We start from the raw sequence: 27,929 nt of genomic DNA, 5'->3' as shown, positions 1-27,929 counted from the left end.
GAGAGTAAATATGACCATTATATAGTAAAGATGATGATGCACTTACTCATACAGGGCAGTAAAACTTTACATTGGAACAGGGCCATCCTTAGGGGAGTGCGGAGCCTTGGGCAAAATATACTGTTTGGGGCCCCCCACCTGGCTCCAGTGGCATACCCTGGGTGTCCAGCACCTGCAACCCAGTGCCGCCTCAGACAGGGCGGCGTGCCGTCCTGGCCGGGGGGGAGGGGTGGAGTGTGCTGGGCCAGCCATTCACAACGCACCGTAGGGGTGGGTGGCGCAGGAGGCTCTGAGGGGTGGCTGCCCCCTCCACCGCAGGCTGATACCCAGGTGTCTGGCCCCCTCAGTACACCATTGCGTGCCTCCCACCCGGTCCAGCATGCAGCCAGGATGACTGCAGCCTCCCGCCCAAGTGGTGCCTCCCAAAGTGCGGGGCCTGGAGTGGTCGCCCCAATCCGCCCTACCCTAGGGACGGCTCTGCATTGGAATTACCCCATTGAAGTCAATTGAAAGAGACTTATGTTGAAATCAATAAGAATACTTATGAAGATACAATTCAAGAGGCATAAAGGTGTCAGGTGTAGTCCTTATTTAGTAAAGCAAATGCTATATTCAGACATATCTCCACTGCTATGATGACCCCCACAATACACCTTTCAAGATCCTTGGTAATTGTAAAAAACTTCTAAAGGGCACTTCTAAAACTGTTAGTATTTCTGCCATTGTTTTCTATGGCTGTTTGCAAGTTCAGTTATCCAATTTGCATATATATGAAAATTACTTATGCAATTGCATGATTAACTTCTTTGGAAATTGGGTCCTTAAATGAAAGCTTCCTACAAGAAAATGAGTCCATGAAGCCCCTGGGGACATGGACACGGCCTGAGTCTGCTCTTGGGCAGCCTGACACTCCGCCCATAGAAGATGGAGAGTCTGGAGCTCCCCACAGCGGCCCGGGCTCCCTGGTCAGCTCTTACTATGGTCCGACTCTGGCTTCTGGCCTGGCCACGGGTCGGGGCCTCAGAAGCAAGAGGGAGTCAGGGGGTGGTGTAACAGTTCCAACACAGATGGCCCACTGACTTCTACATAGGTTTTGGCACTCCTGCAATGGCTCCCAAATTGGCCGGGGCCCCTGGGTATAGGCACCATTGGCTCATCCATTAATCCGCCCCTAGTTCCAATAAAAATATTACCTCACCCACCTTGTCTCTCTAATACCCTGGACCCAATACCACTACAACAATACGGCCATCTGATACTGACTGTCATGTAAACTTTAAAAAATGACGTATTTATTAAAATATCTGGCTGTTGTAAAATCTGATAAGAAGTCCCACTATATTTGATTACAAGCACTGCTACTTCATGTTGATGTGAGATAGGGAAATAGAAGGCAAGCAATACAACATTAAACTAATGGTTTCTATATGCTGAAACTCTTGTTGTTTTGCACCTAATTTAACCCACCATTGTAAAGGATCCATTCTTTCCCTTTGTTACATGCATGTAGCTCTCATTAATTTCAGTGGGATTTACACTTGAGCTTCAAGGGAAATACATAGATTACTCAAAATGTGCCTCAGCAGCTCTGTTGGTCTGATCTCGAGAGTCCTTATAAAAGCCAACCTTTTATTGATTTTACCCTGTGCAAGGACTGCCAATATCAGGCCCTATGTAAAAGAAATGGCATGTCAATGGCTAGCCATCATTTCTCCTGAATAGTAAGGATTGGTTTCATTATCTGTTGTGTTTGAAGGAGATTTAGCTCTTACATAGTTGAACCATGTTCATCTTTTCTCCTGGTAAATTGACAGAGAAATACATTTTATGTTCCACATACAGCATCATTTTTCAGTGTTTTAAAATTTTGTTTAACTACGTTTTTGTATTTGTCACAAACCATTCAGGATGCTACTATTGAAGGAACAACAAGCAGTACACCTTCTATTGTTCTTCCAGAGAATGCTGTTATGCCAGATGTAGAAATTGATAAAAATCAGGTTAACAGGTACTACATATAATACATGTGTTACCAGTCTATGCATAACTCATACAATAATTCCAAGATAGGCATTTCAGAGACTCTTTTATTTTGAAATGTACATAATTTTAAAGAAATCAGCATTTTATATTTATTTGTAACTAGATATATTGTCTTTACAGTTCTCTGACTGTCTTTAACATGAGGAAGTGGATTATAGATCTCATAATTGGTACCAAAGGAAAGTTTGTTTACACATGGACTCCATTCTGCGATTTATCTCTGGGAATAATCCCACTGAAGTCTGTAGGCATTTGCCATGAATAAGAACTGCAAAATGCTTGCATGAAATTTACATAAATTTGCTAATCTTTCAGATTAGCATGATTTAAATTTTGAGCAAATATGAGATTAAAACAACTATGAAAATAGACTTTCCACATGATTTGGACCCAGTTTGACAGCTGTTACTCATGGGAGCAGCCCTTCCTCATGTGAGTAACTCCAATGTAGCCTTGTGAGTAAAGGTTGCTGTCTCAGTCCCTTTGGTATGTGATGGAGTGTTCTGGAACCCTCTGACCTTATGCAGTGCATTCAGGGACCTGTAACAATTGTGTAAGGACTTGTCCTTCCGTACCCTGTACTCCATGCACAGTATCCCAAACCCTTTGACCCTGTTTCAGTCTCCTGTATGACCACCAGGGGAGCACAAATTGGGCAATTTGGGAAGGAATTGTACCTCAGGAGTAGGGCACAATTCTTCCCTGAGCTCCCCATGGGGCAGTACACTCCCTATTCAGTTCAATGGTTAAATTGCACAAGTCCAGTAGTTGTAGGTGTGGGTTCAAATTTTGCTGATTTTACTCACACAGGTGAATACTGGCAAATGTAAGGTGAGCAGGATTTGGCCCAAAATGGAAATACATTGTTTTGTGTAAATTCTTAAGGTATATTGTTCCTTCTTCACTAGCTCATAGTCATGTAATTTAATGTGTGTACAATATGCATAGTCTTAATGTGATTATTCCACTCCTTTTTTGTTACCCAATTAATTAGAATGCTATTTTAAATTATGCCTGCTACTATTGGTCCTAGCATCATGCAGAAACGTTTACATATGTTATTAGCACTCATTCATATTAAATAGGACCTATAACCTACTTTGCAAGAACTATGTATCAACTCAATATTGGGTACTTAAAAAAATCAAGAACATTCCATTTATATGATGCTTAAATTAATAAAGAATTCAACTCAAAAATTAACTAAAAAGGAAAATACCAATTTAAGCAGAAGTTGCATTTACAGTGCGTAAGAACAACATAGTAACAAGGCTTATCTGTAATGGAAAGTAATTTCCAAAGGAAATCTAGAATACTAAAAATACTTTGCAAGTTGTACTAATAGCTTTTGCAAATACTTGATATAATTTTATTTATTCTTATATTTTGCATTTTATGTTTTCATGCATAGCTGAAAAGGCTTATGATTTCTCTTGGTATATTTAGTTGATGACGTACCTGTTAGATGTACTTTTATTTCCAATCTTGTGTATATTATCTTCAGTACTAAATAAATTCTTAAAACATATGCCATTATAACTATTAATATCAATAACTACTACTAAGTATAGTTTCATCACCACATGCATGGTGGGAAAGCGTGTATCACTGCAGATTCCCCCGTGCAAGCCATTATTTAGTAAACTTGTTTTGGCTATAAAGGACATTTTCTTATTTCTTATTTCCAAAGAGTGGAAAATCTTCAGAATACTGGCAAAACAATGTGAGTTGTTTTGTAAAGAATTTGAGTTGGCTGGTAACCTGAATGAGATCACATTTATTTCACAATAGCCATCAAACAGTTAACAAATTGTAATAGCTCTATGTAATAGATCTGACTAACGAAATGGAAGAGATAAATTCCAGATTCTGGCCCCAGTTCAACATGTAAGTACATGCTAAACCATAAACATATTAATAATACCATCACTATTCAGCAAAGCACTTAAACGTGTCCAAGTCCCACTGAAGTCGACGGGATGTAAATTCTAGCTTAAAGTTAAGCAGATGCTTAAATGCTTTGTTGAACAGGGATAGGATTATCAACATGATTAAAGTTAAGTATGTGCTTAGATCTTTGCTGAATCAGGACCATTATTATCAGGTCTTTGAAACACCCAGCTCCTCATCTTGACGTAGCTTAATATCTATTTAAAATAATTGAATTTTTTTATCTCTGAGAAAAAATAATCATAACAAATTATTAGTTTATACAGATTGAAAAATATTTCTTGCGATCAGCCACATTTACATCAGTCTTAGATCATAACACTGCACTTAAACAATGAAGCTTTTGTTGAAAAATAGTGGATACTTTTATGGAATTCAAGGTTATCAGTAAAAGTCAAACTTCCCCCAGTTGCGAGTGATTTTTTGCAATACACTGCTTCCTTGATGTCTTCCTTGTTTAGAGAAGTATCGGAGGAATCTCAACGAAACAAGCATATTTCTAACCCAACTCCCATTGATGTCAAAGGGAATCTTTATATTGATTTTAATTGGATCGGCCCATAGTGAAAGGAACCCGCTATGTAAACACTTTTAAATAACGCTCATGAAAGGTGTTTATGGAAGCTCAGAACTTTGAAGAGAGGATATTTGCCTGTCTTATCCCAGATTTTAGAAAACATTTAAAATGTCTTTTAAAAAAAAAAAAAAAAAAAAAAAAAAACACAACAACTTGTATAATTCACTTTTATGGGAAAACTAATAAAAACCTTTATCAACTTGAGCATACCACTTTTTTTCTTTTACATTCTGAGACATTATGTGATTGGGCGAGGGGAGGGGCGGGGGCCAGAGTTAGTTAATTTATTTTTACATTGTGTTTTCCAGAAGGCGTACCATACATTTATTTTTGTAGAAACCTCTGTTTGTTAATGATTTATATGATAAAAGCATTATTTTAATTTCTTCCTTGTTGCTTATTGCTATGTTCGTTTTGGATTTTTCCCCCAGACCTCATAGTCCTCATCTGAGACATTCTAACCGACACACTTGGAGTTCCATTGGTTCACTAACTTCAGTTGGTAAGAAGTAATATAATGTTAATGTCTTTTTCCTGAAACAAAAACTGACATTCGAGTAAGATCTAAATAGATTCTCTACTGGAATCGCATAGTCTACTGACTTCAGTGAAGCCACATCAATTTACATCAGTGGAGGCACTGGCCCAGAGAAATTAGAATGATCGCATAATCCCTCTCCTGTACACACTGAGTATAATATATGCATAGAAAACACTTGATAGTGTAGCAGGATAAATTATCGCCCGGAGTTTAAGATGTCTGTGTTATAAATGGTGAATAATACACAGAATACACACCTGAGCAGAGCTAGAGAACTACATATCTTCCAGCACCTCAAAAATACAGTAATAAAATCTGAAAATAGAGCTTGCTTTTTTTGGCAAACATTCCAAAGTTTAGAGATGAAATGCTGGTGCTATAGAAGTCAGTGGCAAATACCCATTGACATCAGTAGGTCCAGGATTTCATCCCATGTGTGTTTGGTCTGCAGCAACAGTCCAGATACCATCTCCATTTACAACATCCTTACTTTGCCAGTACAAACTGCATGGAATTATAGGCATGATTACATTGAAGTATGAAAAGATAAACTACTAAACAGACATGAGCTACTACTTAAAGAAGGAAAGAAAGAAAAACAAACTTCAGAAATACAGACCCAATTACTCAACACAGAAAATGGTTCACATAAAAATAAGTTATATATTGAAATACATTGGAAATATTTCATTCTCATTGCACTTTAATAGGCAAGATTCTAGTTTGATGTTTTCAGTTTATTTTATAGATTATATTAAAATGATGAGCATATGATTTCATTAATAGAAATCCCAGCAATTTATTTAGGCAGATTTGTTTTTCTAAAACTATATTTGAAGCTGCTTTTAAAAATAGCATAGTATATGGTACGTGGTGGCTCAAGACATGTGAAATCAGACATAATCAAATATGTGAGAAAGCAAACAAACTATGGCACTACTGAAATTAAACTTTAAAATGCCTAGATATCTAAGTGGACTGGAAAAACCTGTGCCATATATAGACATACATGCTAGATCAACAGTGGCACCCAAGACATGCATGCACTGTGAGATGCCATTGTTTGGTGTGAAAATGAGAATGCTGAAGTAAGAAAATGAGAATTGTTTGGTGAGAAGTCAATTCCCTTAGGCTCTTTTAAAAAGATGACAGAGGGTCAGATCCAAAGCACTTAAAGTCAATGGGTGTTTTTTCACTTACCATAATGGACTTTGGATCAGGCCCTTTGAGGTGGATTTTTGACAAGACCCTTAGGGTAAAATTTTCAAAAGTACCTAAGTCATTTAACGCCTAGTTCGAAAGTGTCTTAGCTTCCTAGATGCCTTAAGTTACTTTTGAAAATGTGACTTAGGTTTCTAAGTTACTAGGTGGTTTTGAAAATGTTACCTTTAGTATGAAGTTATATGAAAAGCCAATTTTTAAACAGAAGAAAAACAAATGTACACACTATGGATCAAATTTTCAAAACCAGCCTATAGAATTTACAGTCACAGTTACAGATGGTCAAGTATTTGCACATGCAAAACTCTGGGCCCCAATCTGCAAACCCATCAATAGAATTACCCGTGCTTAAAGTTAAGTATGCCCTGCCTTTGCCAATACTGTTTGTGGGATTTGGTGCTTAAAAAATTATACACAAAAATTGTTTATAACAGAAATGCTGACAGTACTAGCTGGCATATGGATAGTGCCATTTTCATATTCATAAATAAAGAAAATACATCTTAGAAATAAATAAAAGGGTGAGTGGTATATGGAAAACATAGTTTTATGTTAATGCAGCTATTTCAGGTGGTGATGAGCACCTTCACCTCCATTTATTTCATTTCACAGGAGGCCAATGGTATCTTTTAGGATTGGTCCCTGAATCTGGGGGAACAGCACCATTAGAAAGTGATGTTAAATGAAAATAGTTAGTGAATACAAGTTGATAGCTCAATTATACTTATATTTTAAACCATATGGTAGGCATACACAAGGTTTTTTTTTAAATATGCAACAAATTATCTAGAGACATGGTTATACTATACACATCTAAGTCACATACTTTGCTACTGAGACAATACAGGGCAGGTGATTGATCTGGTAAATGACCAACTGCCAGATGTCAAAATCTCAGACGAAGATAAAAAGAAGAATCTTGAGTTATTAGAAGAAGCAAAGAGAGCGAGTGAGAGGTTCCTAATGCGCAGAGGCAGAAAATCAAGAAGCAGCCTTTCAGAGTCTCCCACAGGTAGGTGCAAAATGTGAAAATACCTTAATGTATTACATAGAAATCCAGAGGTTTGCTGATGTACAAGGCTCATGTTCAGCATGATCCTTTCGTAGTTAATGATTGTGTACACATAGTTTATTGTTAATGCCCCTGAGGATGTTTCTCTTTAACTGTCTTCAAACCTCAAGATAAGTCCTTTCCAGTCAGCTAATCTAGAGCTGGCAGACATTTTTTATGCTGAAAGTTTTCCCATTCAAAATAAGAAATTTTGCATGGGAAGATACCAATTTTGCCTGGATTTTTCCTACAGGAAATATCTAAATAAAAATTTGTTTTTCAACCCATAGTTCTAAACTAAATTAAAATTGAATTGACTTAAAAAGTTGTTTCATTTCATTTTTTTCATTTCATTTATGCTGGAATGTCACTTTTTTCCAACTTAAATTTTTTTTTAAAAAACCGAACAAAATGACATTTTAAAGGAAACAAAATGAAAATGTTTTGTTAATTGTTTTAAACTTTCGGGAGACGGGGGGTGCGGAGGAACAAAGCTTTTTTTCTCAGTCAAAATTCCTGTTGGCAACATTTTTGTTTTCTGACAAACTGTAAGCTCATTGTGATTTTTTTTCATTAGTTTCCTTTGTGGGTTTATATATATGTAAGATATTATTCCTGATTCCCCCTTTTACAATAATTTTTTGTTTAGAATTGCTTGTCTCTTTTTTGGGTCATTGAAATCATAAGGCATCGTCGTTGTTGTTGTTGTTGTTGTTGTTGTTTTAAACATTTTTTCGTATGGACCTGATGCTGCAACAGGTGAGCATACATTGCGAGTAGGTGGGCACACATAAGAGCATTGCTGTTAGTAAGATATGTAGCTGTAGCACAGTGGGGACTAGGAAAAAGATCTGGTCCCAAAATGTTCTTTAAGATCTTCAAACCCAGCTAGTCTGTGATGCACAAACTATTGCAAGAGATGACTAGGAGCTGCAGAAGCATTTTGCTGCTCACTTCTAGTGTGGGTTCTGGCCCTTTTCGTTTCCCAGGGTATGTCTACACTGATGGCGGCAAATTCGCCACCCTCAGATTGATCTATCCGGCTCAATTGAGCAGAAGTGAAGACCCGTTCAATTGATCCGGAAGTCGATTTATTAAAACCACCTCCAAAAAAGCGTAGAGCTGCGTCAACAGGTGTGCGTTTCCCGTCAGCACAGCACAGCACAGTAGAGATGGTTCGCTAAATGGAAGTTCTGTGTAGCTTGCGTAACTCCCATTGACTGCTGCCAAATTTCGCCGGCAGTATAGACCAGGCCTCACTGATTAAGCCCTCACTCCTGTACATCTACGTCTCTGTGTGTTACAGTGCAGACAGCCACTGCAGATTGCCCACTAATGCAGTAGAAATGCAGCATTTAGGGATCATATTTAGTCCATTCAGGCAGTAGCTTGTTTCTCAATACAAGTTGTTTTCATTTTAGGAACCTAGTTTCTGTCTCCCCAAAACATTTTTAGCAATCTGAAATCATTTGTTGAGACTTGAAAATGCTCTGGCCATGAACATTACCATCAGATGACTATGCTACCACTGTCAGCTGGGGTTTTTTAATCTGAGCAGGAAGCTTAGAAACCATAAACTGAGTAAAAAAAAATTACCTAATATTTTCATTTTTTCTTTTTCTTTTAAATGAAGCTGTTTCCCCTACACTTAGTCCAAGAGTTTCACCTGTACCATCTCAGAACAACTCTCTCACTCTTCCAATCCCAGCAGGTAAAGTTATCTGTAGATGTTCAAATGTAAACTATTTTACAAAGCTGGAGTGGGGGAGATGAATACCCATTTGGCTAGATTTCCATCCATTATAAAGTAGCCAGGATTCATAAATTCACAAGTCTTTCTCTCTCTGAAAATGATGATGCTTGGGAATGTCCAAAATATACTGGTATGTATGCAGCGTTATTTTAGCCATGGGTACTAGAGAGACAAGGTGGGTGAGTTAATTTCTTTCGTTGGACCAACTTCTATTGGTGAGAGAAACAAGCTTTTGAGCTTACACTGAGCACGTCTTCAGGGCTGGGAAACTTACTCAGTCTGTCACAGCTAGATACAAGATGGAACAGATATATTAGGACAATTATTTTGTGATTATTTCATTCCTAGGTTATATGTCCCATATTTTATTGTCCTTCCCAATTGTGAAGCTTTGCTATAATATTTAATGTTCTATTCCTACTGTGCTTGAAATAAAATGGGCATTTGGTTTTTTCCTTTTTTATTATTATTATTATTTCCTCTTTAAAATATAACTTTGAGTTCTAATTCCTAAGTGGGAAATTTTCAGTGTTGTGCCTTTGAAAATCTCCCTGTCAGCTATCTTGTGGGTGGGTGTGTGTGTTGTTGAAATATAATAAACAAACAAAAAAATAAAAGATCAGAAGATGCTCTCATCATATATTTTTACTGTTCTAGGGTCTGATGTATGTACAGCCGTGGGTGCTGGGTCAGTGTCTTCACTGCAGGTAAGACTGAGTTACATACGCTGTCTGTGGTATGCTGTAATTGCAATGATATCACTTTACATTGTCTTAGTACTCTCTAAGAATAATACGATGCTTTCAGTAGCATTCTCTATACCAAAAGTAGCATCATTTAACACATTGTCCTGCTAAATTTAGGGCTAAAGATACATCTTTTATTCAGGTTATGGTAAGCTTAATGAGCTGACTTCGAAGGCCAATTACACACAACATGATGATAGTTTTCTGAAACATCATGAAGAAGTGGAGAAGATCTAATGTGTTCCTGATTTAGAAAGAAGGACAGAGGTGTAATCTTGGCAGTTACCAGTCCATAAATCTAATTGCTACTTCAAGGAAAGTAATGCAACTAATATTAAGAGATTAAAAAATCATTCCTGAACATCTACAGGACAGCGGAATTCAATAAATAGGTGTCATATGTCTGTCAAAAAAAAACCAAGTCTTGCAAGACAAATGACTTTTTTCTTTTTTGCTAGAATAACAAAATTATAGAAGAGGATGAAGGACAAGCAGCAGAAGTAAGCATTTGATACAGGGTCTCACAAAATCTTACCCTTGAAATTAATCTGATTGGCTCAAATAAGAATACTGTTGTGTGGCTTTGAAACTGAGTGAAAGATTTAAGCAAAGTGAAATGATAAAGAGTATTGAACTGAGAGGTCAGGAGGGGTCTACTGCAGTACTGGAGGGAAAAGGGTTGCTTCCAGCCTTAAGATCTAATCCTGTGAACATTTATGTTCCTGTTTACTCACGTGAGTAGTCCCATTGATTTTAACTGAGCTACTTGTGCGAGGAAAGCTTAGAGCATATGTGACCCAAGTGTTGTAGAATCAGGGTCTTAGTTAATGTTTAGGGCCATATTGTAACTCAACTTAATGCAGCCACACAAGGGGATAAAAGGAAATAAAATTCCCATCTCCATGCATATGCATGTCCCTGCACAGCTGCATTTATGTTCCCTGCATCTCAGCATTAGTGTTCCTTATCACAGTAGAGAGAGGATGCGGTGCATGCCCCATACTCCTCCACCCTTTCTCCCATACAGCATGTGGATAAGGAATGGGCAGATCCCTGTCTCTGACCCACACACACAGGTCAGCAGAGCTGGCAAGCGCTGGAGGGTGTGGGGAAGTGTTGTGCACCCAGTACAGGGGCGGTGCAACTAATTTCTCCTTATGAAGAAGAGGCAAGTAAGGAAGAATCTGGTTTACTGTGACAGTTCCTTCTCATGCATCAACTAGAGCAATGAGCAAAGGCCCATTCTAGCCTTTTGCAATCAGAAACACTATATTAATGAAATTTTCCAATGATATTCAATTAGGAGGAGTTGCAATTATCAGTAGAGAGAGAAATAACAGAAAGGGACTTAGAGAGCTTAGAAACATGGGGAGAAAATGAGATAATGTGCTTTAACTAGGGGGAAAATGCAGGCTCATACATTGGTGGTGGGGGAATAATGGGAATCAGTCACTCAATTAAAGGAAGAAACCTGGAAAGTTATGGTGCTGAGAGATATGTGGGTAAATGCATATAAGCACTTTGAGATCCTCACATAAAATAATAGTAATAAAATTGTTATAATAAAAATAGTAATAAAAATATAACAGTGTCATTCCAAAGAAGTTAATGGCAGCAAAAGGGGAAATGGTCCTTCACAATTAAATCCACCACCCCTAATTCTCCCCTTCTCCTCACCCCACCCACATTGTTTCCTTATCTCTATTTCCTTATCTTTTATATGTGTGGTAGGGCCTTTCCAAACACGTAAAGAAGTCTGTCCCTAAAAGCGTACTATTGAAATAATTATTATTGTTATTTATTTAATCAGTCACTTAACCTGGAGGTTTATCTACAGTATTGTTATCTTTAATCTCCCCTTAAACATCATTAATGTCATGTTTTCTCTGGAAAATATCCTAGGATCACTAAAAAAATATCTAGTGAAGTTCAGGACAAATCTGATTAGATTTCATAGCACAGAAAACATTGAACATTTTTGTCTGCCAGAGTTACAAATCTACTTCCATCAAAGATAGTTAGTTCTCTTTGGATTAAAGAATCCCTGTGTCTATGAAGTTCACAGCAACCTTAAAGCTAATTCCATTCATTTTTTATTCATATAGACTCCAAGGCCAGAAGGGACCATTATGATCATCCAGTCTGAGCTCCTGTGTAACACAGGCCGTGTGACTTCCCAAAAATAATTCCTAGAGCATCTCTGTCAGAAAAACAGCCACAGAGAGTTTGTTCTTTCTTTCAATATTTCTTTGCTGTGGAAATAAGTGTACAAGTTCTAAAACTCTAAATACTGTATCTTAGTTTGTCTATCTCGGTGATTGCATTGCAAAAGGGAAGGAAATGATAAAAGTTGAAAGGGCTAGGATCAACAGCACTTTTAAGTTTGTGTACCAATAAGCTTACACATTGGGCACTGGGAAAACTACTGCCATACTAATACCTTATGCCTGGAAAGTTGCTTAAGAGTTGTGTGTTTGCTTGCTTTGTTTTTGGCCGGGGAGGTTGTGCATTTAGGACAATGCCTGTTTTCAATGTGGATTTCTTGTAATATTGGGCCTTAAAACATAATATGAGTAAAGCAGAATAGTTTTCTCACCTGTGTTAGCAGAATCAAAATTGATGTACTCAATTCAGGCATCACAATGCCTAGTTTATCTTTACTCTTGCTCATTGTTCTGACTCTCACAGGCCTTGAGCCAGGGGCTATGCAAGATTTAAAATGAAAAAGTTATATTAATTCATGTTAAATATCATTAATTGTAAATCAGAAAGAATATGTCAGTAATTTCTCTTCAGCTTCAGTGTAAGGTTGCTTGTTTGACATATTTATGGGCCTCCTCCTGCAATCCTTACTCAGACAAATCTTACATTGAAGTCAGCGAGGCGTTTTGCCTGATGTAAGGTTAGCTGCATTGGATCCTGGATATGGGGTGTGTTTTTTTTTTTCAAAGGCACAAATGAGAGGCGCCCATCTGCCATTAACCATCAATGTGCCTTCAAGCACCTGCCTGCGTTCTATGTCTTTGAAAATCTCCCCTTGTCTATAATGAAGCGTTTATAAGCAAATGGAAATGAAAGCGGAAGTGTTCCTTTACAATGAAATCCAGTTTCCCCTCCGCTCACGACACACACACAGCATTTCCATATATTTTATATGTATCCTTTTCTTTCAGAATGTCACAAAAGGTTTAACCGATCGAAAGCAGAATGATCAGAGGAAGGTGTCTCAGGGAAGGTTGGTTCCTTGTTCCACTAGTTTTGAAAATTCCAAAGAGAAACTCTCTGCACAAAAAGAAAACTTTGATCCACTTACACATATGGATAATTTACCCAAATCCTCCTCTTCAGGCAGTGAAACTGGCAAAACTTCTCTTAACACAAACACAAACAGTTATGAAAATGAACATGGAAAACCATTACTTAAGAAATCAAAAGAAAATGACTTTCCTTTAAGAATGTATCGACAAGGACCAGGCATAAGCACTGTGGACCCAAAGTTAAAAAGTTCTGTACCAGAACTTATGGACCCGAAATGTACCGAACTTAAAGCATCTGGAACACGCCCTCCTCTATTACGAGCTGTATCATGGGACAGTGTAGAACCTGGACATCAAGAAAAGATACCTTTTAAATTGCCATCTGAAGAAGATAAAAGCTTTGCATTCAGTAATAAATCCAACAATCAGTTGACTAAAGCATTAATGTTCAAAGACCTCCAAATACAAGTTCAACCAGTTCGAATGCAGAAATTGACAAAGCTCAGAGAGGTGAGTTTCTAAACATAGTGTTATGTAGTGTTATGCTATTTTACATAATGTTGCAATATCTTATATGTGACACTGTCCTTGTGCATCATAAAACTATATAATTAATAGTTATTGAACTGCTACATTGTAGTAGACTAGGCAGAAAAATAATTCTGTATCTTTTAGAGATGGAATTGAGAAGATTAGATAGTGAAGTGTAAGAAAACAGATTTTTTTCCCATTTCCCATGAGAGACCATGGAGACCAGATTATTTTGATTCTATTATTGTTCATCTAACTATGCATTTCCTAGGTTTTACATAGTAAAACTTATTAAAAATTTATGCAGTTATTATTCAGGACTCTCAGCACAAATCTCAGAGTGCATTCAAAACATAGTCAATACTAATGGAACTAACTAAAACTTTAGCATTATGTTTAGAAAGTTGAGTCCTAATCTGAAGCCCACTGAAGTCAATGAAAAGTCTCCTTTACTTCAGTGGACTTTTGGATCAGGACCTTATTGAGAATACTGTTAGTGGTATTCCTAAATAGTTATACTGAAAAAGTGGCTTCATATCACTGCACACAATGGTTATCATTTGAAACAGAAAATTAAACTAATAAAACAGCATTTTCTTACTTTTAGGCTTTACGTGTTCTTCATTAAACAATCAAATGTTCTTATTTTATCATTATTTTTATAATTACAAGAAAGCTTATGTTAAAATGATGGAAAGAACTACAGCAAAGTTAACATAGATTGTGTTTTTAGTTTTCCTTATCTGTTGATTTAATGAGTAGCTTTAAAGTTCCTTTACCCTGGTGTATTCTTGTTCTCAGTTCGATAGAAACTGCAATCTCTTCACAACTGTTACATACATATTCCTTCATTCCCAGAAAAATTCCCTTATGAGGAAAACACTATCACGTTGCTGTAAAAGAAACATTAGTTGTTTCCCTCTATTTAATACAAAGGTGAACATAACACATGGTATTTCAGCTTCAGATATAGTACATTATATGTAAACAGGAAGAAGTTGATTAACTGTCTTGTCATTTCTAAGTAATACTTGGGAGTGAAATAACCTACTTGAATCTCTAAGGAGATATTTAGATTTGAAGAGCTCTCCTTCCTGAGGATATATCAACAAACCTTATATTCAAAAAAATTTCTTTAGGAGTGTTACTTCTCCTTATGCACTTCCTTTTCTTCTCTGTGCTATACTTTTCTGCTCCTTCCAGAATTTCTTCCTCAGAATAAGACCCTCTCTGACTTTATATGTTAATAGAATTTGGTGTATGTGGACTGAAAACTGTATATGGACCTAAAGGTTCAACTAAAGTTTAGAGACCATAACTATACTTCATTAAAGACTGCCTCTGCCCTGGTATACCCCCACGTGTCTCTCAATGGAGTCAATGGTATCTTATTTTTCTTTATTGTAGATATCCCTTTTTTCAAGAAGTCACTTTTGTTTAGTTCTGTTGAATGCATTTGAGTTCTGTATATATTTTTCTCTTCTTCCTGTAAAGGAAGTAGACATTTTTAAAGGATTTTGGCCTCTGATCCAAAAGCTCTCAAAGTGCCTGGGACATTAGAGCAAAAGTCTCCTAGACAAAAGACATACAAGGGACAACTGTTGGGCCACATTCTTTACTGATGTAACTCTGACTACAGTGGAACTACACAAAGGGTAAATTTGGCCTTTTAAATCTAAAAATTAACCTGGTAACTTGATGATTGTTAGTTTTAGCACCAAAGTATGTGTTTTTCAAAATGATTGTTAGAGGGGCATGAAATTTAAAAGGTAATTCTCCCACTGACATTAGCAAACTGATGCATATGTATTGCAAGGAAGAACCCTTGAATCAAAAAGCAAGAAATCTTTCACTAGAGCTGAAAGAAACCATTCTATTATTCTTAATTACAATGACGTAATCATGGTATCTTCTCAGAGACCGCCAGCCATTTATATGCAAGGCCAACACAGTGTTAATATAAAAGAGAACATCAGATTTTAAAGCAGGTTATATCATTCCATAGTATTGCTGAGAAGTGACAAGACAGTTAGTCATCTTTTTCTTGTTTACATACTTTAAGATGTACAATTACGTACTGGAAAACCTGCTTCTTTAAAAAACAGTCAAATTGTATGATGATGAATGCCATAGAGATTCTTAAAAATAAATTAAATTAAATTTAGAAGCAATAGAATCAGAACCTGGAATTAGGAAATTAACACAGTATGCAGCAAAATTCAAGTTACAAGAGATTAATCTTTAGATTTAACAAAGATCCCTTTTTAGCAAAGGACAGTGTTTATGACATATAAATGCATTTAAGAGAAGACTGTTATCTAAATTCATTTTTTGCAAAATGTAATCCCCTCTCTGCTTGAGAGGTATAGTGGTACCACAGAATGCAATAACAGTGAGAAGCATTAGCTTGGAGTAATAACATAGAAGGGTTTCTGTGAAGAATGCCTAGTGGACAAGCGGGCTAAGTGACAGACAGTCACTTGAATGTCCTTTTCTGAATTTTCCCTGTGTCCTTCCTGGGATCAGTTCTACACTGAATTATTTTTGCATTAGCAACATCTAGAACTTTTTATTTTTTCTTCCACTTGCATAGAGAGAAATTGACCTGCAGGGCATGAGAGTAATAAATCTCTGTATGCATTGAGCAACTACAATGGTGACCATAAATCTAGACTGAAGATTAGTTAGCTTGGACACTTTACTAAATAAAATGGGTTTGAAATTTGAAGTGTTTTATACCTGAATTATTGAGTCATACAATTTAATATGTGGATACAATTAATTTCTTTTGCATACTTCATAAATACAATGTTGACCTTAGTTTTCAAAGTGCTGTGATATTTAAATTGGGACTTCTAATTATTCTGTTTAGAAATGCTTCCATTTTTCTCAACAGGAGCATATTTTGATGCGAAATCAAAACTTAGTTGGAGTTAAACTGCCTGACCTCAGTGAAGCAGCTGAACAGGAAAGAGGTGCAATATCATCAAGCTGGAAGAAATGCTTGTTTATTTCACACAGCCTTTTAATCCAAATAATGTAAAAGGAACTAGTCTTTAGTTATGGTACTGCCTAAGTCAGGACATTCTCAAAATGTAACAGTAAACAGGGAATCGTCATCAAGCTGGTATGTTTCAAATAGGATCTCAAAAGGATCAGTCTGTGGCCCTATTCTATTTAATATTTTTATCAATGACCTGGAAGAAAACAAAATAATCACTGATAAAGTTTGTAAATGATACAAAAATTGTAGTGTAAATATTAAGAGGACAGGTCACTGATACAGAGCGATCTGAAACACTTGCTAAGCTGAGAACAAGCAAACAATATGCATTTCAATATGGCCAAATATAAAGTCATACATCTAGGAGCAAAGAATGTAGGTTGTTCTTACAGGATGGGAGAGACTCTTCTAGGAAGCAGTGACTCTGAAAAGGATTTTGAAGTCATGGTGTATAACTTGCTGAACATGAGCTGGCAGTGTGATTCTGTGACCATAATGAAATCTTTGGATATATAAACGGGTATATTGTGTAGAGGTAGGGAAGTTATATTGCCTCTGTATTTGGCACTGGTGAAAAATTAGAAAGGCTTCAGAGAAGAGCCATGAGAATGATTGAAGGATTAGACAACATGCCTTCCAGTGACAGAATCCAAGAAGCTCAATCTGTTTAGCTATCAAGAGAAGGTTAAGGGGTGACTTAATCACAATCTATAAGCACCTACACGGGGAAGAGAAATTGGATAATAGAGGGTTTTTCAGTCTAGCAGACAAAGGTATAACATGATCCAGTGGCTGGAAGTTGAAGCTAAGAGAAATTCAAACTAGAAATAAGATGCAAATTTTTGACAGTGAGGGTAGTTAACCATTAGAACAATTTACTGAGGGTGGTACCAGATTCTCCATCACTGGCAATTTTAAATAAGAATTAGATGTTTTTCTAAAAGATATGCTCTAGTTCGAACAAGAATTAATTCACTGAGACTCTCTGGCTTTTGTTATGCAGGAGGTCAGATTAAATTATCACAATTGTTCCTTCTGATCTTATAATCAATGAATCTGTGTGAGAGTGAAGGTAAGAGAAGCTTAACTCATGATCATTTGGGGTGTGATCCAAAGACCATTGAAATAAGTGGAAAGATTCCTATGGACATAATTAATTCTTAGGTTTTCAAGCCAGGACAGCCATTATGAACATCTAATCCGACCTCCTGCAAAACAAACCACAGAATTTCATCCAGTAATTCTTCTATCAATCACATAAGATCTAGCTCAACTAGAAGTTATCTTTTACAAAGACCTCAAATCTTGATTTAAAGATTTCAAGTGATAGAGAATCCATCATGTTCCGGATAAATTGTTCCATAGGTTAATCATTCTCATGTTTTAAAATATACATCTTATTTCTAGCCAGAATTTGTCTACCTTAAGCTTCCAGACACTGGATCTTGTTACGCTTCTGTTTGCTAGATTGAAGAGCCCTCTGTTACCAAATTTCTGTTCCACATGTAGACATTTATAGGCTGTGATCAAATCACCCTTAACCTTTTCTTGATAAACTAGATTGAGCTTTTTATCTCACAGAAATGCAGATTTTCCAGAGCTTAATTCATGCTTGTGGATATTTTATGAATCCTTTCTAATTTTTCAACATCCTTTTTGAAGTACAGAGACAAGATATGATATCCTGGCCCAAATGAACTCAGTAGCAAAACTCCCATTGACATGAGCCAGGATTTCACCTTGGAAGTGGACATCAGTGGGCTTTAAGTCAGGACTTTATAGCACAGATGAACCAGCATACCTATACTAACCTCCTGTATCATGATTTTTGATGTGATCAGATGGACCACCTTGTGGGGGGGCTACCATTCAAATGAACAAATGACCTGCCCTTTCCTCAAGAAATTTTCAGGGTGTTCTGTGACATATGCCAATGTGGAAAACTAATATTAATGACAGGACTGTAAAGGATAAGGCCAGTGTTTTCAAACCTGTGCGCCTAAAATCAGTCACCTAAATCTGTATTTAAAACCCTAACGTAAAGGTTGCCTGATTTTTCAAAGGTGCTGAACATTCCCAATTTCCATTGACTTGAATGGGAGTTCTGGGTGCTCAGAACCTGTGAAAATCAGGCCATCTTTTACATAGCAGCTTTAAATAAGAACTGAATTGACTAAGTTCAGTCACCTAGTTAGGAAAAGTTTGTCCTAAACATTTGTGAACTCTGTTTAAAATATCACTACAAGTAGAAAAACAAAAACTTTGGCCGAGATCATCTCTTCCAACAAGGAAGGAGGTTCAGAGGAAGGAAACTTCTGCAAGGATTCCCTAGCAGACATCCCTCCACCTACATTATCCTGTCAGAGGTGCTGTATAATATGCAAAATAAATTGTGAGGCTCACCTCCAAACCTGGCAACTATCCTGGGATCTGCAGGAGGTTAGGGCCAGATGAGCAGCACTCCACTTCCCTTACCCCCTCTTCTCCCTTCTCCCTCCACAATCCCATGATCCCTTTGGAGTTGCACTACAAGGGATTCCTCCAGATGCTACTGCCCTTAGGATTCCAAGGGTGGGGTATGCTTTGCAGAGATAATACAGTGTGGGTGTGGATTATCTTTTTCACAAAGTTCCACCGTGCTGGAGATGGGAATGATGAGTCCCATGCTCCACCTGCCCACCTTGTCTCTATTGCTTTCCCCTCGCAGACCTTGGACTACATGAAGAGGCCTACACAAAGTGCAGAGACAGGTGCTGGAGGGCACAGCGCAGCAGAAGTGAAATGCACTTTGTTGCTTTGCCGTCCCTAAGTAAAGACACTGTCAAAACCTGAAGGTTCAGTTTCACAGGAAAACAGTTGAGATAATTCTTTACTTTTAACAAGTGATTTCAACTGTAGCATTACAGAAAAAGACATCATAGTAAATAGCCTGAATAAAAGACACAACTTGCCTCCTACACACACACCCTACCCCACAATTATTTTAAGGGGATCTTGGCTGTAGTGATATTCTTAGTGGATATAGTCTTTTAGTCCTGTTAATATACCTTTAAATAGTTATTTTCAGCAAACCTATGTTTGCAGTGCTGGAATAACTGCTACCTTTCAAATCTCACTTGTAGATTTGACAGACTTAGAACTTTTGAGAAAAAAACATTCTGAAATTCTACATATTTTACGTAGGACTGCATGTATAAGGTGTTACCCAAAGTCTAAGGCATAGCATGAACATTTATAAGCCAACCACACACCAGAATCTTTAGCCAGGACCTTAAAAATCAACTCCTTCACCTCATTGGGAAGAGCAGAAAGCTAAACCTTAAAGTAACAACCAAGGTGCCAACAATTTCCTTTGGTATGAATCAGTGTTTCTCAACCTTTTAAGTAGCAAGTACCCCCTAACTTCTGAAGATTTTAATAAGTACCCCAACACTCAATATTCCATTTAGACTAATGTGAGCCATATGTTGGAAGAAGGGCTGAGTATATAAGGCTGTGATATGACAAATGTCAGCTCTAGTGTGGGTAGGGTTACCACCTTTACACTAGGGGTGCACAACTCAAGTATGTACCTGGGCTAGAGGTGATGTTGGCCAAATCTAGGAGGCTTTGAGCGGCATGTCAATGCTGGGGAATATAAAGCGCTGCACCAAATTTTTTGCCATAGATTTGAGAGAAGGAAGGGGTGAGAGAGACAGGGAAGGAGGGCGAGACAGAGACAGGAAAAGAGGGTAACTGGTAAAATCTGGGACAGTCATAGTTGTCAATTTCACTGCTCAGCTAGAGCAGTGAAATTGATAAGTTTTCTGGGTACTGGGCTTTGAGCCAGGGAGGGGGCTGCCACCTGGGCAAGTTGCAGGCGGCTGCTGCCTGGCTGCCAGCCCGGGAGGTGAGCAACTGCCACCCAAACCGAGCTGGGGCAGAGGAGGCTTCCATGCCAGCTGGGACCCAGGGATGTGAGCAGGGGGCTGTTGCCCGTCTTCAAGCCAGGGCGCTGGAGGCTATCCCTCAGCCTGGAGCTGGGGTGTGAGTGGCTGTCACCCAGCTGCGAGCCCAGCTCACGAGACTCAGGAGGCTGCCCCCAGGAACCCACCTGGGAGCTGGGACCTAGCAGGAAGCAGGGGGCTGCCACCTGCCTCCCAGCTCAGAGCTGGGACCTGGCAGGAAGTGAGTGGCTGCTGCCCACCTCTCCCAAGAGCTGGCAGCTGCCGCTCACTTCCCAGCTGGGAGCTGTGACAGGGCAGGAAGCAGGCTGTTGCAGCCTGGCTTCCCCAGAAGTCGGCAGCTGCCGCCCGCCTCCCCTTCTCTCAGTTTTTCCCCAGGTACCCCCTGACTGTGTCTCATGTACCCCCAGGGGTACACATACCACAGGTTGAGAAACTATGGTATGAATCACACCGTTTGGCTCCATCTTGTCTTATCATCAGTCCCATCCTTCCCTCATTATCTCCTTCCTTCCACACAACAGATTATCATTCTGAATAGTTATTCTTGCTACCACTGTTCAGAGAGGGAGGTAAGGTCTCTCTCCTCTACTATTAATGAATATTATAATAATGAACAGACGGGTTATAAATTAGTGATTGGGATAAATAATGTACACATTTCAGACTGTAGAGACAAAGATTGGGGTTTTAAAAGTACTCAGCTTTTGATCTAACTCTGCTCCCATCGAAGCCAATGGTAAAATCCCATTGACTCCAGTAACAGCAGAGTTACGCTGACATGGAATGTTTTTTTAAAAACCCTCTCCAAATGGCTATGGGGGGCTGATTTCTGTGTTAACACATGACTTCGCAAAATTACTTCATTGTGTCTTATGAAATTGTCCTCAGGACCTTCACCTGTACCTTCCTCCACTGAAGAAGAGGAGTCAAAGCATAGCTCTGATGTCATGCCTAATGTTCCTGATGTACTGCTACAAAAACTCCGTGTGCACAAATCTCTGCCAAGAAGGTAAAAGTTTACTAGGGGTATCAGTCCAGCATCCATTGGAAGTCTGCTGTCAAAGAAATAGTTGGTTCCACTGAATTTGCATTATGTAATTCTGCTCACATACGAGATCCATATGTAGAGAGATTTCTGAATTAGAATTTTTGGAAGGGGGATTGAAGCTATATCTTGAAATTTACTCTGTAGACCCTTTAAAATCTGTGCAGTTCTCAATCACCCAAAATGACAAAATAGAGGACTCCTTTAAAAATAATTTTGAAATTCATAGCTCTGTAAATGTCTAAAGCTTATACAAGCTACAGATGCATTCCTTACTCAGATGGTTCATGGTCTGACCACCTTTGCTTTTTCAGGACGCTGCTGCATACTTAGGTATTGGAAATGTTTGTATTTCTTCAATCAAAAAATCAAAACAAAAATTATTGGGCCAGGTCGCTCCTTGCCCTGGTAAAATCTGGGGAAGGGAAACTGCAAGGAATCCCCCCTGCCAGGTTTTGCTGCCCTGCAGATTTAGAGGGAGGACTTGCCCACAAATTCCACAGATCCAAGGGGATCTACAAGCAGCCTGAGATAATGGCACAGAGATCCTGTCCCTCTGCCACAACTCTAGAGTCTCACTGTCCTTTCATCCTATCCCTTCTGGTCATGGCTGACCCAGGATCCCCTTTAAAGGGTAAGAAGCTTCCCAGCCACATAGAGAGCTCCATGGAAAGATAATATAGCTTGTCTCACTTATACTAGGTAATCTATGCAGCCTCACTGGAAGAGGAGGAAACTATGTATCTACCGACCCCATCTGCACACACCATGGGACCAGATATCCCTGTCCCCAGTTTCCATCCTTCTTGCACAGATCCCAAGCCCTTAGTAAACTCCTTGTGTGTTCTGGCACAAGAGCAGGAGACACTACCACCAACACTTTCCACGTGGGAGGGCGAATATCTATGCAGATATCATTGGACACCAGCCCTAAGTTAAGAAAACCTTAAGTTTACATAGTTAGGCACTCCAAAATGCAAAAAGAAATACCTTTCTTCTGCTCTCCTTTGCTTATGTACCACAATAGTCATTAATTACATCAGCATATAGTGTTTCTCACATATTATAGTAGAATGCCATACATTTTTCTACTATTTTTGGTACATACAGGTAGCAAGTATTTTGTATATGCCAGGCCAAAACAATAAAAATCATGTATACATAACATGTACAGTGAATTAAGCAGGAATATCTGTAGAGTTCTTGCCTCATTCATGTGTATATGACAAGTGTAGATGTCTATATGTAAATATGTATATGTAATATGACCTGTAAAGTGTATATGTCAAGATACACTTTGCACAGTGGGGGAAAGAACTGTAAAGTTAATATGATCTGCCAAATCTGTGGTATGTGACCTAGTAATTAAAATCGTATTTTAATTCATATACACAAGTGGGCTAAGTTAAGGTTACATGGGCAGCCTTAAGTGTGGATTTCCTGTTTTTTGAGCACTTCACCATGCAATCTTAACATTTCCTTTTATATCATTTTTAATGGCACATCCATAATCTGGAACAATCTGGCTAAAACCTATTGTTCTGTCTGTCCCAAGTACTGTGGGTGTTTACGTGAAGAAAGGGCTATTCTAAGGCTCTCGTGCACCATGTGCCTTGCTCAATGGCACGACAGTTCCACAGAAATGCATACTGTAAACTACTGAAATCTTTAGATACTGGGCACATAATGTTTTCTACTGCAAAAATGAACTGAATCTCAAAGTGCATTATATGAACTTGATATAAGTTGAGTCACAGAACATCCTTGTATGGTAAGTATTATCCCCATTTTACACCAAGTTAAACTAAGGTACAGTGCAGGGTCAAGTGACTTGGCCAAGGTCAAACTGAGTCAAAAGCACCAAGCCGGTAGTGCTAACTGCCAGGTCCCTGTTTTAAGTATTACACACACTCTCCATCACACAAATAGAATGCTCTTAGGGCCAATTTCATCCTTTCTTTCATAGATTTCACGGCCAGAAAGGACCACCGTGATCATCTAGCCTGACCTCCTGTGTAACACAGACCATAAGACTTCCCCAAAATAATTCCTACAGTATATCTTTTAGAAAAATATCCAATATTGATTTTAAAATGGTCAGTGATGGAGAATCACTTTAACTCATTTGGGGTCGTTTAACTCATTTGGGGTCAACTTAGGCTGAATTTGGCCTCAGAGTAGTTTTTGCTTACGTTTTTACAGCTTTGAGTAGTAAAAATCCAAAATATGTGCAACATAAAACCAATATTTTCCCAAAACTGTGCCTAAATACTTCTGTGCATTTTTGTAGCATATATGTAATGTCTGTAATCACATAAAATACTCCATTGTGAGCAGTGCAGCAAACATGCACTGTATACCAACTTCATACAAGAGAATCTTTATTTAGTGAGTGATGCAACTGCAAGATCTCATAGTAAAGACAAAAACAATTGAGTAGTCAAGGATAAAATTATTTAGAGTTGTACTAACTTGGAGTATCAGGCAAACGCCTACCAAAATCTTCAATATTCAGAAAAATGTCATTTAACCACAGAATACAGCCAATCCATTAAATGAATACATAAATGACCTCACACCCGTACTGCACGTTTGCTTGAGTCTCCCTGGCCAAATTAAGGAAGTGATATTTCCTGGTCATTGTAACAGTCCTGTAACACTGGCAGATGCTCACACTTTTTACTCCTCCTTTCCAAAATTAATTAACTCCACTCCAGTAAAAAAAATTAAGCAGCCTCTGCTTTGTTTACAAAGTACAATGATAAAACAATAAATGAACTTTACTTGCATATATTACAGTAAATAAAAGAGTGTAATACTATTGAACTTGCCAAAAAGCAGACATCTGTCCAAAATAACATCCCCTTTCTAATATGAACTCTATGCCCTCCAGCAGGAAATGTTTTTGCCCATATGATAGACATGCTGGCCTCCGCATTTGGGAAAAGCTATTAGTTCCAGATATTAATGCTGCTCCACTTTATTGAGAAGATAGCTTGCTCCATAAATATCAGACAGACTAACCTTTGGGGTTAGCACTTCATCCAAAATGAGAATAGTATTCCAATATGCTGAGAAATGTATTGCCCATTCAGTACCTGCTAGGCATGACAACCACTTCTTTCATCGTTAACATCCCAATTTGTATGTGAAAGACATACTGCCACTCCTTTCAGATATTTCCTTTGCTTGTTCACTTCTGTAAACAGTCTGGGTAGCATTCTAAAGTGTCAAAACAATTAAAGGGGATAAAAATTCTGTAACTTACTGTCATGTGGACATTGCCACTATTCTTGCCTACCAAGTTTACCTAAATCAGCTCCTCTGTAAGAGCTGTTTTGTGGAAAGAAATTTGGTATTACTTCCTACTTTTCATCCTGATATTCATCATCCTTATAGCAAACTCTGCAATGTTGTGCTGCAGTTGCCTCCTAGCCAGTTACAATTACATCACCACATCTTACTTCATGAAATGTTCATATTTGCACCATTTTTCTTCCTACTGGCTTCCGTTGTTTTCACACTGATCACGTCTCCACCTTTTCTTCATGGCTACCATGATGCACCAATCATAGAATCACAGGGTTAGAAGGGACCGCAAGGGTCATCTAGTCTAACCCCTGCCAAGATGCAGGATTTCTTGTGTTTAAACCATTGAAGACAGATTATCCAACCTCCTTTTGAAAACCTCCAATTAAGGAGCTTCCACAACCTCCATAATTGCTGTTCCGTACACTCCCCCTGAAGCTCTGGTACAGGTCACTCTCGGAGACAGGATACTGGGCAAGATGGATCATGGTCTGACCCAGTATGGCAGCTATTATGTTTTTCTGTTACCAGGTCAGATACCAATCCAGCACTGGTTCATTTTCTAGTTCCAGTCTGGATGCAGGTGAAATCCAATAAGAACAGTCATTCCTCCAAGACTCTGAAAGATATATGGATTCTACAGTATCAGCCAATGATCACAGTACAACTTCAGTACTTTGCGACTCATTTTGTCTGCTGATCTATCTAGTCTTTTATACTGTGAGTTCTGTGGCACTTTAAAGACTAACAAATTTAATATTTGCAGGCATAAGCTTTCGAGAGACTTCAGCTCTCTTCTTCAGATGCAGTAATACTGAAGTCTCTCGAAAGCTTATGCCTGCAAATATTAAATTTGTTAGTCTTTAAAGTGCCACAGAACTCTCGTTGTTTTTGCTGTATACAGACTAACATGGCTACCCCTCTGGAACTTTTATACTGTGTTCGTCACCATGCTGCCTGAGCACGTAGGAGGAGGAGGATGGGTGGTGATACTGATTCCAGACATAACACATTCAACCATCAGTTGCCCCAGAAGCATCTCCTCTGATTTTGCCTTGCAAGCTCATGGTGGTGCAATATAGTGTCGCTGTACCAGCGACATAGCTCAGTTAAAATACATTTCTGTCAGTACATATGTACTACTGTGCTGAAATTTAAAGCAGTCACAATTTAATTTTACCAAAAATGGGTAATTTAAAAAAAAAATGTAATTAATGCTATGTTTTTATTGCAGCTCCCCTCCACTTACTGAAAAAGAAGTTGAGGTAAGTGTTTTAGTAAACTCAAGATTCATAGATTTTTTTCAAGACCAGAAGTAACCACTGTGATCCCCTAGTGTGACTTCTGCATAACACAGACCATAACTTCTAGTTGAACAAGAACATTCATTATAGAAAGATATTCAGGCTCAATTTAAAAACTTCAGGTGATGGAGAATCCATCACATCCTTTAGTAAACTGCTCCAATGGTTAATTCGTCTTGCTGGTTTTTACAAGTGCCTTATTTCCAGTTTGAATTTGTCATAAAAATTCTTGGCAGTGTATAATTCAGATTATGCTCTTAATTCTATATTCTTCTTTTTAATTTAAAAATTCAGTTGTTATCATAGTACTATATGGTGTTTTCTATGCTGGGCTGGTTTGCATGTTTTGTAATATGCTGTCGCTTCTCTGAACTGAAAGGATAGCTGGTCTGTTACAGATTAATTGAGCAATTATTTGCATTCAGTTAACTACCGTGAATTTGAAGGTTGTGAGCACAAATACCCTTTAAGGTAAGGAAAGTATTGACTTGAGGGTATTGTGACACCTTGTTATCACATCTAACTAAAATAAAAAGGCCCAATTTTTCAAGAATGACCACTCATTTTACAATGTCTCAATTTTGAAGTACCTAACTTTGGACATTGTAAGCCTAACTTACAGAGGGTGCCGATCACTTACAACTCCAATCAGCTGTTATCCAGCTATGTGGGAAGATAGACAGGAAACACTGAATGTGGTTTTATTATGCCTCAACTTTATTATTAACTGTCTGGGAGTACCTGGCAGGTAATAGTGTACAGTGCAGATAATTCCATGATCATTTCAGTATATACCTGGGGGGGTTCCATCAGCCCTCCCCCTTTCCTGTCCTGTTCCACAGCTCACGCACTGCTAGGACCTTATCATCCCAGACCCCTACTCCTGAATGAGGGTTAAGGTGGGCTATAAAGCAAAGGGGGTTGGCTCTGTGCTGTTCCTGTCATAGGAGGCCCAAAGCCCCCTGCCCTGTTTCTGCTTCATTAAAAAATATCTCCTTTAAATCCTTTATCTGATTATTGTATCCTTTCCCTATGGAGTACCTGCATTGGATATCCACGCCCCGGAGGTGCCAGCAATTAGCTTGGCTGCCTTTCCCCCATACCTATCTGGGTTCCCAGACATTTCCTAATACCCCTTTTAAGATTGGCAAAAAACATGTCAGTCTCCTAGTGTCACAGGTGGAACCCATCCTTCCTGAATAGTTCTGTTGCCCCATATGCTATGCCCAGATGCAAAATTACCTGTCCCTCACAAGTCCCTCATGAATTTAGTGACCTGCCTATTTACATACCTCCCAGCCTTGTCAACCTGAGGAGTCTTTACAGGTTCCTGCCACACCCTGCATTGTAGCATGTCCGATCATTTTTTTACTCCAGGGAAAAATTCCAAGATCTGCCCCAAGTTCCTCTTAGCCTAATTTAGAAAGAGTGCTGATCACTTACAATGCCAATCAGCTGGAGGTGTGAGTGCTCAGCACTTCATAAAAGCAGCCCTAATGGGTCTAAAATTTAAACACTCAAAAATTTGAGGCTACTTTTAAAAATATGCCATAAAAGCTTTAGATTTGTAACAAGCAATAATGCATTTGCAAAGAAGGAAATACTCTCAAAAGCAAAATAAAATAATGTCAATTGATAATCTTTTGCTGT

At 38.4% G+C, this 27,929-nt stretch overlaps 1 protein-coding gene across 12 annotated transcripts in view; it reads left to right on the top strand.

The window, feature by feature from the left end:
• The window catches only part of IRAG1 (inositol 1,4,5-triphosphate receptor associated 1), a 174,952-nt gene that overhangs the window by 115,683 nt on the left and 31,340 nt on the right, over window positions 1–27,929 (top strand). For 10 of the 12 annotated variants that reach the window (XM_067540803.1, XM_067540791.1, XM_067540793.1 and 7 more), the window contains 10 exons: window positions 1,908–2,008; window positions 5,002–5,072; window positions 7,171–7,344; window positions 9,017–9,094; window positions 9,794–9,843; window positions 10,341–10,382; window positions 13,056–13,649; window positions 16,567–16,645; window positions 21,510–21,630; window positions 26,210–26,240. In XM_067540803.1, coding sequence (XP_067396904.1) covers window positions 1,971–2,008; window positions 5,002–5,072; window positions 7,171–7,344; window positions 9,017–9,094; window positions 9,794–9,843; window positions 10,341–10,382; window positions 13,056–13,649; window positions 16,567–16,645; window positions 21,510–21,630; window positions 26,210–26,240 — 1,278 coding nt within the window. In that variant the 5' untranslated portion in view covers window positions 1,908–1,970. The remainder of the gene's footprint in view (window positions 1–1,907; window positions 2,009–5,001; window positions 5,073–7,170; window positions 7,345–9,016; window positions 9,095–9,793; window positions 9,844–10,340; window positions 10,383–13,055; window positions 13,650–16,566; window positions 16,646–21,509; window positions 21,631–26,209; window positions 26,241–27,929) is intronic. The other 2 variants (XM_067540801.1, XM_067540802.1) reach the window with 2 other exon arrangements.

This window comes from Emydura macquarii, unplaced genomic scaffold (genome assembly GCF_026122565.2).
Source record: "Emydura macquarii macquarii isolate MOO-44397 ecotype Brisbane River unplaced genomic scaffold, CSIRO-AGI_Emac_v2 contig_587, whole genome shotgun sequence".
NCBI lineage: Eukaryota > Metazoa > Chordata > Testudines > Chelidae > Emydura > Emydura macquarii.
Note: the sequence above shows the minus strand (reverse complement) of the source record. Positions and strands in the feature narration are given on the sequence as shown.